The sequence below is a fragment of the Dipodomys spectabilis genome, unplaced genomic scaffold, assembly GCF_019054845.1.
Source record: "Dipodomys spectabilis isolate Male_0828 unplaced genomic scaffold, ASM1905484v1 ptg000360l, whole genome shotgun sequence".
In the NCBI taxonomy this organism is placed as follows: domain Eukaryota; kingdom Metazoa; phylum Chordata; class Mammalia; order Rodentia; family Heteromyidae; genus Dipodomys; species Dipodomys spectabilis.
In genome coordinates, this window is record NW_024871037.1 from 2,728,043 (window position 1) to 2,743,554 (window position 15,512).

The 15,512-nt window shown below is 50.3% G+C and overlaps 1 protein-coding gene across 1 annotated transcript; it reads left to right on the forward strand.

Annotated features, from left to right (window-relative positions):
- The first annotated feature begins 1,330 nt into the window (after positions 1–1,330).
- Positions 1,331–8,099, forward strand: Gnat1 (G protein subunit alpha transducin 1). Its single transcript, XM_042665996.1, has 9 exons — positions 1,331–1,461; positions 3,796–3,838; positions 3,961–4,102; positions 4,214–4,371; positions 4,466–4,594; positions 4,816–4,945; positions 6,144–6,297; positions 6,406–6,597; positions 7,040–8,099. The coding sequence occupies exons 1-8, from the start codon at positions 1,356–1,358 to the stop codon at positions 6,594–6,596; spliced, it is 1,053 nt and encodes a 350-aa protein (XP_042521930.1). The 5' UTR covers positions 1,331–1,355; the 3' UTR covers position 6,597; positions 7,040–8,099.
- The last annotated feature ends 7,413 nt before the right edge of the window (positions 8,100–15,512 follow it).

Below are 15,512 nucleotides of genomic sequence, written 5' to 3' on the forward strand. Positions count from 1 at the left end.
AATGTTCAAAAAATTGTTATGCATGTATACACATTTGTTCATTCTAACACAAAGGAAAATCACAGGGTGCTAAGGAGATAGCACTGTAGTAAAACAGATGCCTAGCATGTATCTCTAGCACCAAATTTATCGCTAGCACACATCTGTGTGTGCATATATGTGTGTGTGCCCGCAAACATGCATACAAAGGCATGTGAACACATGTAGGAGCACATGCACTTGAAAGTTTACCAGTGCACAAGCACACACACCTAGGCACATGTAATAGATGTGCACATCTCTAGAGTTCATCAGAAGCATATAGCAGCCATGCTCAGGGTCAGGTGCAAAGTCAACATTTGTCTTTGTGGTTCCTAACAGGATAGAAGCCTGGATCAGAGCCACCTGCCTGTTGCCTGCTGTGGGACCCTGTGCGCCTCTGCTATGGCCATTCATCTCCCAGAGTAATGTCCTACAAGTTAAAGAGGAGTGCTGAAACTGGGTACTAGTAGCTCACGCTTGTAATCTGAGCTACTCAAGAGGCTGAGATCTGAGGATCAAAGTTCAAAGCCAGCCTGCGCAAAAAAAAAAAAAAGTCACTTTTTTGTTGTTGTTTTTGCTAGTACTGGGGCTTGAACTCAGGGCTTGGGCACATGTTGCTGAGCTTTTGCTCAAGGCCACAGCACCACTTCTGGCTTTTACTATTTATGTGGTACTGAGGAATCGAACCCAGGGCTTCATGCATGCTAGGCAAGCACTGTACCACAAAGCCACCTGCCCAGCCCTGTGAGATTCTTGTTTCTGATTAACCACCAAAAAGCTGAGGTGGTAGAGTAGGAGCACTCTGGCCCTGAGTTCAAACCTAGAAACAACACCACACACACACACACACACACACATACAGAGGAGCAATGCTGACAAGTACACCATGCCTGCCTCTCCCTCTGTGCCTTCCTACTGCCAGCCCCACCCCTAGGGTAGGTGGCCCACAATCCTCTTGAACATGTCTCCTGCTGTAGGGCAGGGGAAGGACTACCTGGGGCCTCTCCTGGAAAATTTTTTGGGGGGTGGAAGGGGTGCAGAGTCAGCGGTTAAGGGATTGAGGCCATGCCACCCCGATTAGAAGGTTGGAGGGGGCTGAGCTGGCTTCACCTGTCCTTGTCTCTGATTGGGTCTTGGGCACCCCCAGTTTCCAAATCCCACTAAGCAGCCCCACCAGGCCCTGCGCAGGTCTGTGGCAAGCCAGTTGATTGCCAGTCATCTTGGGCCAACAAAGGCGTCTGGGGAGGCCAGAGACTGGCCTAAGCTAGGCTCTTGAGATCCCTTCCATCGGAAGAGGCACCAGCTCACCTGATCTTTTGCCTGCTGTTGTGATCATGGGGGCTGGGGCCAGTGCTGAAGAGAAGCACTCCAGGGAGCTGGAAAAGAAGCTGAAGGAGGACGCAGAGAAGGATGCTCGAACTGTGAAACTGCTGCTGCTGGGTAGGGGTGTGGTCCCAGTGGGGATGGTGGGGGGCAGGGGGAGTGTCTGTAGGAGCTAGGCAGGAAGCCAGGATGATTTGGGGAGAAAGAGCGAGCCTGTGACGGGGTAGGGTTCAGAGCCGGAGAGCCCTGACCTAGAACTGACAGGTGATGATGTCCCAGGTTTCCCCAGGAATAATCTCCGGGGCGGAGGGCAATCTCCCCCTCCAAAGAAGTGTGTGACAAGTACACACACCTCTGTACAAGTGCCTGTTCAAGTACACTCTTGCCTTAGCTGTACTTCCTCTAGTTCTAGTCCTTGATTTCTCAGGGCTCCTGAGTAAGGCTCAAGAAACTGGGGGCGGGGAAGGGGGAACTTTGCTGGGAGCCCCACCTAGGGCTCCTCACTTGGAAATAAGGTCATACTCCTCCTAGGAGCCTCTTGGGCCATCCAAACCCACAAACAATGGGCCTTGGGTGCTGGAACTTTATCACTGACAGAGCTGTGAAGTGGGTAAAGGAGGTGGATAGGTAGTGAGGCCTCTGGGAAATAAGCAAAGTTGAGCCTATGGTCCTATGGGAAGTCACTGTCCAGCGCCTAGGAAAGAGCTACTTTCGGAGCATGGGGCAGGTTCCATTCATACTCTCCAGTCTCAGTCAAGCTTGGGTAGAGAGGGACTAAAGCCAGGGCCCCAAGCAGGAAGGCAAGAGAGGCTAAGCTGGAAATCCCATTAACTGTGCCCATTACCCTCTAACGTGCAAGCTTAAAGGGAATGTCATTTCTGTTCTCTTACACACCCCAAGGGACTAATTCCCTCTAGCCTCTAGGAGACCTCCAGCCTTCAGGTGAAAAGTAAGGGGTGCTGGATGCTGGTGGCCCCTAAAATCTCAGGAGATTTGAGAATCAAGATTCAAAGCCAACCCTAGTGGGGAAATCAAAGAAATCCCTATCTCCCAACTAACCAGCAAAAAGCCAGAAGTGGAGGTGTGGTCCAAGTAGTAGAGTGCCAGCAAAAAAAAAAAAAAAGCTAAGCAAAAGTGCAAGACTCTGAGTACAGGCAAAACACACATGTGCACCCACAGTTTTGTTTTGTTTGTTGCCAATCCAGGGACTTGAATTCAGGGCCTGGCCACTGAGCTATTTTTGCTCAAGGCTAACTACCACTTGAGCCACAGCACTGCTTGCAGCTTTTTCTGTTTATATAGTACTAAGGAATCAAACCCAGGGCTTCGTGCATGCTAGGCAAGCACTCTACCACTGAGCCACATTCCCAGCCCTGTTTTGTTTTGTTTTGTCAGTCATGGGGCTTGAACTCTGGGCCTGGGTGCTATCCCCTCAGTTCTTCAGCTCAAGGCAAGCACTCTACCACTTGAGCCACAGTGTCACTTCTGGTTTTCTGGTGGTTTATTAAAGATCAGAGAACCCACAGACATTCTTGCCTGGGCTGGCTTGGAGCTGCAATCCTCAGATCTTAGCTTCCTGAATAGCTAGGATTACAGGTGTGAGCCACCGGCACCCAGCTTTGGGTTTTGGTTTTGTCAGTCATGGGGCTTGAACCCAGGGAGGACCTGGGCATTGTTCCTGAGCTCTTTTGCTCAAGGCTAGTGCTCTACCACTTTGAGCCACAGCTCTACTTCAGGTTTTCTGACGGTGAATTAACCATCAGGAATAAGTTAAGAGATAAGAGTCTTACAGACTTTTCTGTCCAAGCTGGCTTTGAACTGCGATCCTCAGATCTCAGCCTCCTATGTAGCTAAGCCACCTGCACTCAGCAAATTTTCTTTTGAGCTCAATCCTGTGCATGTAATACCAAGTAGGTCCACAGAGTGGTGCTCTAGGATTTATTTTTGGTCTTGGCATATTTTATTTTATTTTATTTTTTGTTGGTCTTGGGGCTTGAACTCTGGGCCTGGGCGCTGTCCCACAGCTCTTCAGCTCAAGGCGAGCGCTCTACCACTTGAGCCACAGCACCACTTCCAATTTCCTGGTGGTTTATTGGAGATAAGAGTCTCACAAACTTTCCTGCCTGAGCTGACTTTGAACCGTGATCCTCAGATCTCAGGCTCTTGAGTAGCTAGGATGACAGACATGAGCCACAGCACCTAGCTTGGCATACATTTCTGATTCCCTCACGCCGCTTCTTTTTATTTCCCTACCATTTACAAACGTTTTGTTCAATAAGCATCTTACCACAAGGACCATGCTTTGGATGGGAGTAAGAGTAGGTGTCATTAGTGGTCTAGCTGGCACCCCGAGCCTCTTGGCTGCAGATCCACCTAGCCAATTCATCTTCCAGGTATCTTATGGGTACAGGGAGGTATTGAGTGCAGGCTGAGACAGACTTCCCTTTCCAGGTGCTGGTGAATCTGGGAAGAGCACCATTGTCAAGCAGATGAAGTGAGTTGCCCTTGGTATCTGGAGGCTCCCTGGGGGTGGGTGCATACAAATAGGGCTGGGGGTGGGGGTCTGGTCTTCACCTGTGGCCCATGAAGTTCTGACTCGGCTCACGTTGACTGCAGGATTATCCACCAGGACGGGTACTCACTGGAAGAGTGCCTCGAGTTCATTGCCATCATTTATGGCAACACACTGCAATCCATTCTGGCCATTGTGCGAGCCATGACCACACTCAACATCCAGTATGGAGACTCGGCTCGCCAGGTGTGCCAGGCAGCAGGTTCATGGGGGCCCAGAGGGAAGAGCATAAAGTACTTGGCTGGGCCCAGATCCGTGGTTCACTACCTACCACTCCCCCTCCCCCGCTTCCTCCAGGACGATGCACGGAAGTTGATGCACATGGCAGACACTATTGAGGAGGGCACCATGCCCAAGGAGATGTCAGACATCATCCAGCGGCTGTGGAAGGACTCGGGGATCCAGGCCTGCTTTGATCGTGCCTCGGAGTACCAGCTCAATGACTCAGCTGGCTAGTGAGCATTGGGGCAGAACGTGGGAACTCTGGTGGAGCCCTATCATGCCCTTCCTTGCTACATATTCACCACACCCTGGGGTCTTCTTCCTCAGCTATCTCTCAGACCTGGAGCGCCTGGTAACCCCAGGCTATGTACCCACTGAGCAGGATGTGCTACGCTCACGTGTGAAGACCACTGGCATCATTGAGACACAGTTCTCCTTCAAAGACCTCCACTTCAGGTAAGAGGTTCCTCCCCTCCCCAGACACACACACTCACACTCAACAGAGCAATTCACTGTTCCAAGACCTGGTCCCTAACTCTGCCAACATCAACAACAAAAAAAGGCCTAATCCTTCAAGATGCCAGTCCCATTTATTCTCCAGCCAGGGTAGGTAAGGGGATAGCAGTGGGCATGCACAGGGACTCAAAGCTGCAGGTTCAAATCCCCACCACCTACAGGATGTTCGATGTCGGAGGACAGCGCTCTGAACGCAAGAAGTGGATCCACTGTTTCGAGGGGGTGACTTGCATCATCTTTATTGCGGCCCTGAGCGCCTACGACATGGTGCTGGTGGAAGATGACGAAGTGGTGAGTGCCAAGCAGGGACTGCGGGCTTCAAGGGGGAGGAGGAGTTGTGGGAGAGTCTGAGATGGGAGAGTTGTTCCAGAGAAATCTATAACAGGTAAGCTAAAGCTGTGTTGGCCACTAGTGGCTCATGCCTATAATCCTTGCTATTCAGGAGGCTGAGATCTGAAGATTGTGGTTTAAAGCCAGCCTGGGCAGGAAAATCCCTGAGACTCTTGTTTTTGTTTTTATTTTTGTTTTTGTTTTGACCAGTGGGGTCTGAACTCTGGGCCTGGGCGCTGTCCCTCAGCTCTTCAGCTCAAGGCGAGCGCTCTACCACTTGAGCCACAGCACCACTTCTGGCTTTTTTTCTGCTTATGTGGTGCTGAGGAATTGAACCCAGGGCCTCATGCATACAAGGCAATTACTCTACCACTGAGCAACCCCTGAGACTCTTATCTCCAATTAAGTGCCAAAAAAAGCTAGAAGTGGAACTCTAGCTCAAGTAATAGAGCACTGGCCTTGAAGGAAAAAAAAAAAAAAGCTAGGGACAACCAGGCACTGGCAGCTCAAGCCTGTGGCCCTAGCTACTTAGGAAGCTGAAGTCTTGGGGTCAAGGTTCAAAGCCAGACTGGGCAAGAAACTATGCAAGATTCTTATTTTCAATTAACTACCAACAATGCAAATATGGAACTGTGGTTCAAGTGGTAGAGCGCTAGCCTTGAGAGAAAAAGCTCAAGCTGGGCACTGGTGGCTCATGCCTGTAATCCTAGCTACTCAGGAGGCTGAGATCTGAGGATCGAGGTTCAAAGCCAGCCCAGGCAGGAAAGTCCATGAGACTCTTATCTCCAATGAACCACCAGAAAACCAGAAGTGGCGCTGTGGCTCAAGTGGTAGAGCGCTAGCCTGGAGTTGAAGAGCTAATGGACAATGCCCAGGCCCAGAATTCAAGCCTCATGACTAACCAAAAAGAAAGAAAGAACGAAAGGAAGGAAGGAAAGAAAGAAAGAAGAGCTTAAGGACAATGCACAAGCCCTGAGTTCAAACCCCAGGATCAGAAAAAAGAAAAAATACAAGCAGATAGCTCACAGTGCCAAGGGAGAGCAGGCATGAGTTCGAGGTCTCTGGGAGTAGTTAGGAGGGAGGCTCTGGGGCATGATTGGCTTGGAGGTGGCTGGCTTGGAGGTGTTCCCCAGTACCCCATAACCGCTGTCTTCCCCAGAATCGCATGCACGAGAGCCTGCACCTGTTCAACAGCATCTGCAACCACCGTTACTTCGCCACCACCTCCATTGTGCTCTTCCTCAACAAGAAGGACGTTTTCTCTGAGAAGATCAAAAAAGCACACCTTAGCATCTGCTTCCCGGATTATGACGGTAAGAGTCCCTGACCACCTACGGGAGCCCCAGACCACCATCGAAGTGGGCCAATGGGCTATGGATGGCCTGGACTAAGGGAGTGCTTTCTGCTCCCCTCTGCTGCAGGACCTAACACGTATGAAGATGCTGGCAACTACATCAAGGTGCAGTTCCTTGAGCTCAACATGCGGCGTGATGTGAAGGAGATCTATTCCCACATGACATGCGCCACCGACACACAGAATGTCAAGTTTGTCTTTGATGCTGTCACCGACATTATCATAAAGGAGAACCTCAAAGACTGCGGCCTCTTTTGAGGTGGGGGTCCTTGCTAGCTAGATATTCCCCTCTCCTCCTCCTGAATTCAAAACCCTAACCTGGCTTTCAACTCCTTACCCCCCCTACCCCACCCCTTTCTTTTTTTCTTTTTTGGTCTGAGACTCAGATTCGAACTTGGTATATATGATGCTTCCTGTCATTGGCTAGCGCTCTACCAACTGAACGCTGCCTCCAACCACCTCATCCCCACCCCCTTCGTCCCCCATTGCAGGCTAAACTTCACCCCCTGGGGCTCTAAACTGGGTTCCATCCAGTGTCACAGGCCTCCTCTCTCAGCTAAGAAGTCTCAGCCATTCAAGCTCTTTTGGTCCACCCCCTCCAAGCCCCCAGTGTCACAGCTTCATTCATTCAATGTATAAACCCATTAACTTAGAGTCTCAGAGATGCCATTTCTTCTCTTTCCCCTTTTCTCTCTTTACAGGTGCCTCAACTCTTGTGTCTCCCTTGCCCTGAAACCCTATTAGTGGTAGCCCTGCTGCTCTCCTAGGCACAGATCCAAAGCCCTTGAGACTTGAGGCACGACCCTCCCCCATGCCCCAACCCCAGACCTGGCCCTTCACCGCCTGGTTGCACTGGCCTCTTGGACCCAGCTAGGACAGGGCAGGAGCTCGGGGCAGCTGGAGTGACTCAGCAGGCCCCAAGTGACCAATCTCCTTCAGTTCTCTTGTCCCCAGGAGCCGCAGCTCAACTGGTGGGTCTGGGTTCACCAATCAGCCCTTCCCTCCTCCAGGGTTTCGTGAAGGACTCTAGCCTGTGTCCCTCCGCCCCAGCAGGCTTGTTGCTTTGGCCAGCAGTCCAGTCCACTTGGCACCTCCATGTGACAAGTCCCACACACCTACCAAGTGACTGGGGACTGCCTGCTCCCTTCCTAGAAACTTCAGGAATGAAGTACAAACTAGTCCTAGACTGTGACACCTCCAGCATCGATTAGTTAGTGACAAGCGTAGAGTGATAGACGTAGGTACCAGGGAGAAATATAAACTGAGCCCTCCCTCAAATACCGGGGGGGGGGGGGCCTTCCCCCTCTAGATCTCCCCTCTCTGTACTTAGACACTAGATCTACACCCCACTTTGCTCACCCACACAATATTCGTAGCTCTGGGGACAACATATTAAGGGAGGGTAGTGTTGACATGGGCTATGGCCAATAATCAGGCTGTCCTGAGGGGTAGCTGGGGGGCAGAGTCCAGCGTTTATTGATCAGCCCCAGGCAGAGGATTCTGGATAGGGCAGAAGCCTCGGTTGTGCCCCAAATCCAGGTGCCCCAGCTGTCCCTTAGCCTTGCCCTCAGGGCTGATTCCTTGGGAGGAAGAAGCCAACGCCTGCTTGACTCATCAGAGACACTGGCCTGTGTTTGTCCTGCATTCCTTGCTGTCCGCTTTCTCATGAAACCCCAAATCTTTGCTTATGCCGTTGGCCTGCATTACAGCCCGGGACAAGGAACTTCTGTCTGGTGAGGCCAAGGCATAATCGGCACTTTCCTTAGCTACCTGCACAGACTCAGCAATAAAAACAAAAACAAACAAACAAACAAAAACCACCTTTGCCACAGGCCCTGCTGTTTTGTTCTTGAGGGGGTGGGCTGGACTTAATTATCATGAGTCCTGGGCTTTTATCAAATGCTGGACAAGAAGAGGCTCCTTCCAGGCAAAGTTTCTAATCCCATCAGTACTAGTGGCTCTTGCCTGTCAACCTAGCTACTCTAAGGATCTCAGTTCAAAATCAGCCAAGGCAAGGAAGTCCGTGAGACTCTTATCTCCAGTTAAATACCAATAAAAAAATAAAAAATAAAAGCCAGAAGCTGGGCACTGGTAGCTCACGACTGTAATCCTAACTACTGAGGAGGCTGAGATCTGAAGATCAGGGTTCAAAGCCAGCCCAGGCAAGAAAGTCCTTGAGTTTCCTGTCTCCAATAAACCACCAGAAGTGGAGATGTGGTTCAAAGTGGTAGAGTGCTAATCTGGAACAAAATAGCTCACGGACAGCACCTAGGCCCTGAATTCAAGCTCCAGAACTGGGGAAATAATAATAATAACAACAATAACAATAAATGTATCAGGATTAAAGCACAGGAGCATCTACTGCATTCCAGGGCAAGATAGTTCTTGGGAAATACATATCTGAGCATTAGCCTTTTCTGTCAGGAATGGCCTAATCTAGCTTTTTTTTTTTTTTAAACCTGTCCTGGGGCTTGAACTCAGGGTCTAGGCACTGTCTCTGAGCTGCTTTTGCCCAAGGCTAGCACTCTACCACTTGAGCCACATCACCACTTTTAGTTTTTTCTGTTTATGTGTACTGAGGAATCAAACCCAGGGCTTCATGCATGCTAGGCAAGCACTCTACCACTAAGCCACATTCCTAGCCCTGATCTAGCATTTTTGTGGTTAAACTTCTATTTATGTTTTTTTTTTTTTTTCGAGTCCTGGGGGTTGAACTCAGGGCCTGGTGCTATCCCTGAGCTGTCCTCTCCCTCAAGACTAGCACTTTACCACTTGAGCCACAGCTCCACTTCTGGCATTTTGGTGATTAATTGGAGATAAAAGTCTTTCCTGCCTGAGCTGGCCTTCAAACCATGATCCTCAGATCTCAGCTTCCTGCATAGCTAGGATTATAGGTGTGAGCCACCAGTGCCTGATCTAATTTTATTTCCTTGTCTTTAATGGAGACAGAAATCTTCAATCACAATGTTGAAATCTGCTTCAGGGGAAAAATTGTCATTACAGCTTTCCATAAAAACCATGTTATAGGAAGTGGTGCTGTAGCTCAAGTGGTAGAGCGCTCACCTTGAGCTGAAGAGCTGAGGGACAGCGCCCAGGCCCAGAGTTCAAGCCCCACGACCGACAAAAAAAAAAAATCCTGTTTCTTTAGCCAGGCGCTGGTGGCTCACGCCTGTAATCCTAGCTACTCAGGAGGCTGAGATCTGAGGATCGAGGTTCAAAGCCAGCCAGGGCAGGAAAGACCGTGAGACTCCTATCTCCAATAAAACCACCAGAAAACCGGAAGTGGCGCTGTAGCTCAAGTGGTAAAGTGCTCGCCTTGAGCTGAAGAGCTGAGGGACAGCGCCCAGGCCCAGAGTTCAAGCCCCATGACCGACAAAAAAAAAAAAAAAAAACATGTTATAAAGGTGAGCACATCCCCCACCCTCACCCCCAGGGACCAGTATGAATATGGAAGAAAGGATGAGTCTTAGAAACCCAGGAAGCTGAGCAGGGAGCAGGTGGCTCATACCTGTAATCCTAGCTATTCAGGAAGTTGAGATCTGAGGATTGCAGCTCAAAGCCAGCCTGGGCATGACCATCCGTAAGACTCTTATCTCTAAGTAATCTCCAGAAAACTGGAAGTGGCTCGAGTGGTGGAGTGCTCACTTTGAGCTGAAGAGCTCAGGGACAGAGCCCAGGACCAGAGTTCAAGCTCCATAACTGACAAGAAAAAAAACCTCATGAGGCTGTGGCTTATTTCCTCAACACCAGAGCCTTCAACATGAGGAGCTCTGGGTCAGAGTTCTGGGTTTATGCTGTTGACCAAGTACCTGCTTGGACCAGACCAGAAATATTGAATGGGCTGAGTCCATAGGACCTGTGGCTATGGGGGAAAGGTCCAAGCCCTGAGCCTGAGCACAGGAGAAACTTTGAATGGCTCAGGGAGCCCAGGACATTCATGGCCTGACATGGTGATATTTAGAAGCCTTAGGGCCAAGCCAGTGAGACAAGACCCAGCGAGATGGTTGGGGTATGATTGAGCTGAGTCTATTCTCCACTGAGGATCCTCTCTCCCCCAGCAGCTTATTGGATAAGATGGCATAGTAAAGCTAAGCAACAGTGACTCACACCTATAATCCTAGCTACTCAGGAGGTTGAGATCTGACGATCACTGTTCAAAACCAACAGGGGCAGGAAAATCCAAAAGACTCATCACTCCAATTAAGTACCAGTGGTATAATACTAGCAAAAACAAACAAAAGGACTTAATTTTCAAGTCCTAGCACTTTCACACACACACACACACACACACACACATACACACACACAGAGATAGAGATTTAGTGGACAGATACAGGTAAAGAACAAGAGGAGCAGCTGGAAGGATTAGCTTCAGAATGACTAGTGCCAGACACCAGTGTCTCACGTCTATAATCCTAGCATCTCAGGAAGCTGAGATCTGAGGATCATGATTCAAAGCCAGCCTGGGCAGAAAAGTCCTTGAGACTCTATCTCCAATTAATCGCCAAAAAGCTGCAAATGGAACTGTGGCTGAAGTGGAAGAGTGCTAGCTTTGAGCACAAAAGCTCAGGGACAGCACCTGGGTCCTGAGTTCAAGCCCCAGGACCAACCAGAACCAACAACAAAAAAAGGAAGAAGCCAGAATATTGGGGAAAGGTAGGCTAATGGGCTCTTCCTCATAGCTGGGTCAGAAGCCTCCTATTCCTAAACTCACCACACCAGTGTAATTACACCCTAAGAAGCAGGATCAATGAGTGCCTGGTGCTGATTAGTCCAGGGCAGAGGATCAGAGAGAGTTGACCCTGAGTCAGCATGGTGGCCACGCCTATCACGTATGGGGCATTTATTATGTGTACCTGTAGCCTCCACCATCCCTGTCTCTCTCTCTCTCTCTCTCTCTTGCTTCTTTGGCTCAAGGCTAGCACTCTACCACTTGCGCCACAGCACCACTTCTGGCTTTTTCTGTGTGTTCTCATTACTGTGTATGTGGTACTGAGAACTCGAACCCAGAGCTTCAGGCATGCAAGGCCAGCACTCTACCACTGAGCCACCTTCCCAGTCACCACCCCTGTCTTTAAGGTATCACGCAGCCCCCCCCCCCCCCCCCGTGATCTCTAGCCCCTGGCCCTGAAAAGACTGACTTGGCTCAGCCACTGACCAGAGATTAGACAAGCCTGGTGGATGGTTAATGCCACTGACGTCAGAGCCTGGCTGGATGACCACTGAGGGGGTTGGGAGCCCTCCCCTATGGGCAGTAGTACAATGCATGTGACCTGGACTCATTAAGCTGCTTCAGTGGCCAGAGAAGCTGGGGGCCAAATCTCAAGAGAGAGGGGAGGCATGCCAGGACTACAGGAGCCGGGCCTGGCAGAGAGGCCACCCGCTCTGAGGGTAGCAGGCTGGGAAAGGCTAAATGGAAGGGCTGCCTTTGGGTCTCCTTCATACTTCTACTGCCTGTATAGTGACCCTAAAACCTGCTCATACACAAAGGGCGGCCTCTAGAGCTCCAAACTGAACCAAGTACACTCAGGTCCATGGGCCTAGGTCCTCTACCCTAGCGTGTCCAGTAAGAGCCACTCTCTCCTATGCTACCCTCTATTCCTCAACATGACACCCAACCCTTTGTCTACCCATGCTGATTCTAGGCATGTCTTTCTCTCTTCCCCACTCTGGCTGCTTCTTTGTCAGGTTTTTCCTCCATCCGGGTAGGCCTTTTTCTATGGAGAGCCCCTCTATTCCCTTTCCTACTTCCAGATGCATACAGAGATCACTGAGGCTGGGACCTTGGGTGCTATAGAAGTCTAGCTACCGTTGAGTACTGAGATCTGGAATTGCTGGGTTTTCTAGTGGCTCTGGCAGGTTTTTCAGAGGTGCTAAAGGACAAGCCAGAGTTTGTCAAGAAGGTGAGACCAGGGATGTACCTCAAGCCCTGGAACTCATAGTGGTAGACGCGCAGAAGCATAAAGGTGACATGGTTCTGGGCTCGTCTGGGTCCTGGCTGGGTTGGAGAAGGGACTAGAATCAAGGAGACTAGTTGGATGTAAGAGAAGGAGCCTGCCTAGAATCCTAACTCCTGCTCCACGTGTCTGGCGATCTCCTGGACCTGTGTTTGAGATATAGAGTTAGAGGAGGGGTGGGAGGAGCTGGGCTGATGCCAGAGATAAATAACTTCCCCTCCTTTCCCTAGACAGGAGCCCCCAAATACACAGAGTGGATGCATGCATGGGTATTCCCTCCAGCCTCTGGGAGAGGGTGTCTAGCACCTCCCAGAACCCCATCTTGAATGCACAGCTGTCCAGTCTCTCTGCAGCCTAGGGCTGGGAGATTCGGCAGGTGGTAGGAAAGGCCTCACTGTTGTGTTTGCCCTGGCGGGGGGCCCAGGCTTAGCAACAACAAACAGTCAGCCTCTCCTCTAGCCACAACTGGCCTGATCCAGGGACCCCACATTTATACCAGCTTTGGGGGCCTCCCACACCAGCCCAACCCAACCAGCTCCTTCTCCTTCCAGTCCCTTGAGCCAGTCTTAGCCCCTCAAGAATTACTGATGGAGGCTGTCAGCCCTTTGCAGATGGCTCCCATGAGCATTTAGAGTGTCTCTGTCGCATGCCATTGATGATGATGATGATGATGATGATTGCTATTATTGTTATTAATGCTGGTTGGTTCTGGGGCTTGAACTCAGAACTCAGAGCCAGGACCCTCTCCCTTAGCTTTTCCACTCAAAGCTGGTGTTTTACCACTTGAGCCACACCTCCACTGGCAGCTTTTCAGTAGCTAATGGGCGATAAGAATCTCAAGGACTTTCCAGCCTCAGCTGGCTTCAAATTGTAATCCTCTGGTTTCAGCCTCCTCACTAGCTAGGATTACAGAAGTTAGACACTGGAGCCAGGCTCTTTTATTATTATTATTGTTGTTATTATTATTATTTGTGTTCTGAGAGAGGGTCTCATGATGTAGCCCAAGCTGACCTCAAACTTGATATGACCACAGATTTTTGTTTTTTTTGTCAGTCATGGGGCTTGAACTCTGGGCTTGGGCTCTCTCTCTCTCTCTCCTACTGCTTGAGCCACAGCACCACTTCCGGTTTTCTAGTGGTTTATTGGAGATAAGAGTTTCACGGACTTTTCTGCCCAGGCTGGCTTTGAACCATGATCCTCAGATCTCAGCCTCCTGAGTAGCTAGGATTACAGGCGTGAGCCACCAGCTCCTGGCTTGACCACAGATTCTTGATTCTCCTACCTCAGAGCCTGCGGATGACATATGTGCATCTCTACATCATAACACTGTGGAGGTCACAAGTTTAATGGGTCTTCATGATCACCATGAGCTCTGGTCTGGTAGCCCTAATCAGGAGGCATAACCAGTTACTTCCTGTCTTCTAGCTTAGCAGTAAGACTTAAGACTTGACTGTCTTAAGGTTTTTGAAAGTTGTCCTCATCCAAATGCCTTTTTTCTTTAACCCTCCCGGCCCCTGGCTCTCTCCGCTGCCGCTGAGACCCTTGTCCCACAGCTGAGCCTATCATTTTCCCTTTCCCCTCAGGCCAGGGTAAACAACAGAGCTATTACTTTATGACAACAGAGGGAAACTGAGGCATGTTAGGGCTTGGCTGTAGTGGTACTGTGAGTCAACAGGAAAAGAATCCGGGAGTCCTGGATTCTGAGAGTCCTGACTCTCAGCCCAAGGCAGGGGAGGGGTGAGGCCTATCCTTTGAGAGTATTACCCCCTGTGCCAGGAAAGTGGGGGGGGGGGGGGTCAGACATGGTACAGAGAAGTCTAGCTTGGATAGGAACAGCAGAAGCCATGGGATTAATCGGATCAAAGCCAGTGGCTGAGAAGCAAGTGGCTCACACAGATGCTCTGAGAACCCCCCCTCCCTTTTACCCTGAAAGATCAGTGCCTCCCCCACCCCTCTAGGCTAGATCTGGGCCTTATGCCTGCCATCCACCTCTGAGAACCAAGCTCCTAGTTAGGAAGCAGGAGCCTCTAGCCAAGAAGGAAGACCTCCTCCCCCCAAAGCCCCTTTTTCTGGGCACCAAATTCCAGTTCCTATATCCATGGGCAATTTCCTACACGGTAATAATAAAGAATGAAGGATATAAACCAGGCGCCAATGGCTAACACCTATAATCCTACCTACTCTGGAGGCTGAGATCTGAGGATCACGGTTCAAAACCAACCCAAGTAGTTAAGTTCCAGAGACTCTTATCTCCAATTAATCACCAAAAATAGCTGGAAGTGGAACAGTGGCTCTACTGGTAGAACATTAGTCTTGAGGGGGGGAAAAATGAAAAGCTAAGGAACAGCATCTAAGCTCTGAGTTCAAGCCCCAGTGCCAGCACATACAAAAGAAGAAAGAATGAAAGATATGGCGCAAGATACAGAACTAGCTTACCTCTCCCCTCCTTCCCTCCTCCCTCTAGTTGCAACCATACCCTTGAACTCTGGGCCTGGGCACTGTCCCTCAGCTCTTCAGCTCAAGGTGAGTGTTCTACCACTTGAGCTACAGCGCCACTTCTGGTTTTCTGGTGGTTTATGGGAGATAAGAGTTTCCTGGACTTTTCCTGCAGGGGTTGGCTTTGAACCTCGACCCTCAGATCTCAGCCTCCTGAGTAGCTAGGATGACAGGCGTGAGCCACTGGCACCCTGCTCAACCATACACACCCTTTTGATTACTAGGGTGAAAACAGAATTTTCCCTCCAACTGGGATCCCATTACTGGTGAGACTGGCAGCTTTTTGCTCCTTAACTGGAGATAATCTCTTGGACTTTTCTTACAGGAGCTAGAGATTCCAACCTTGATCCTCAAATCTTAGCCTCCTAGAGTAACCAGGATTTACAGGTGTGAGCCTTGGGCACTCAAGATAATACGTAGTTGTGGTGGCTTCATTCAGAGACCACCCCCACCCCACCCTACCCCAGCTGGGGAAAGTGAAGTTTTGCCTTGTTCTCACTCCTCTTGGCGAAAGCTCTCCCTCTGGCTTCAGGGATCCGAAGGCAAAGTATTTCAGGGGTTAAGGGCCGCCAGTGTTCTGACAGACAGTCTGCTTGGGCCCTGAGGCATCCCCACCCCACACACCATCCCAAGACTCCAGGGTATCTTTTCCATCCCAGCTCTCCCACCTTAGGGGTCTTGGGGTCCCCCATGTTCTCCACCCCCCCATTCCGATCCCCCC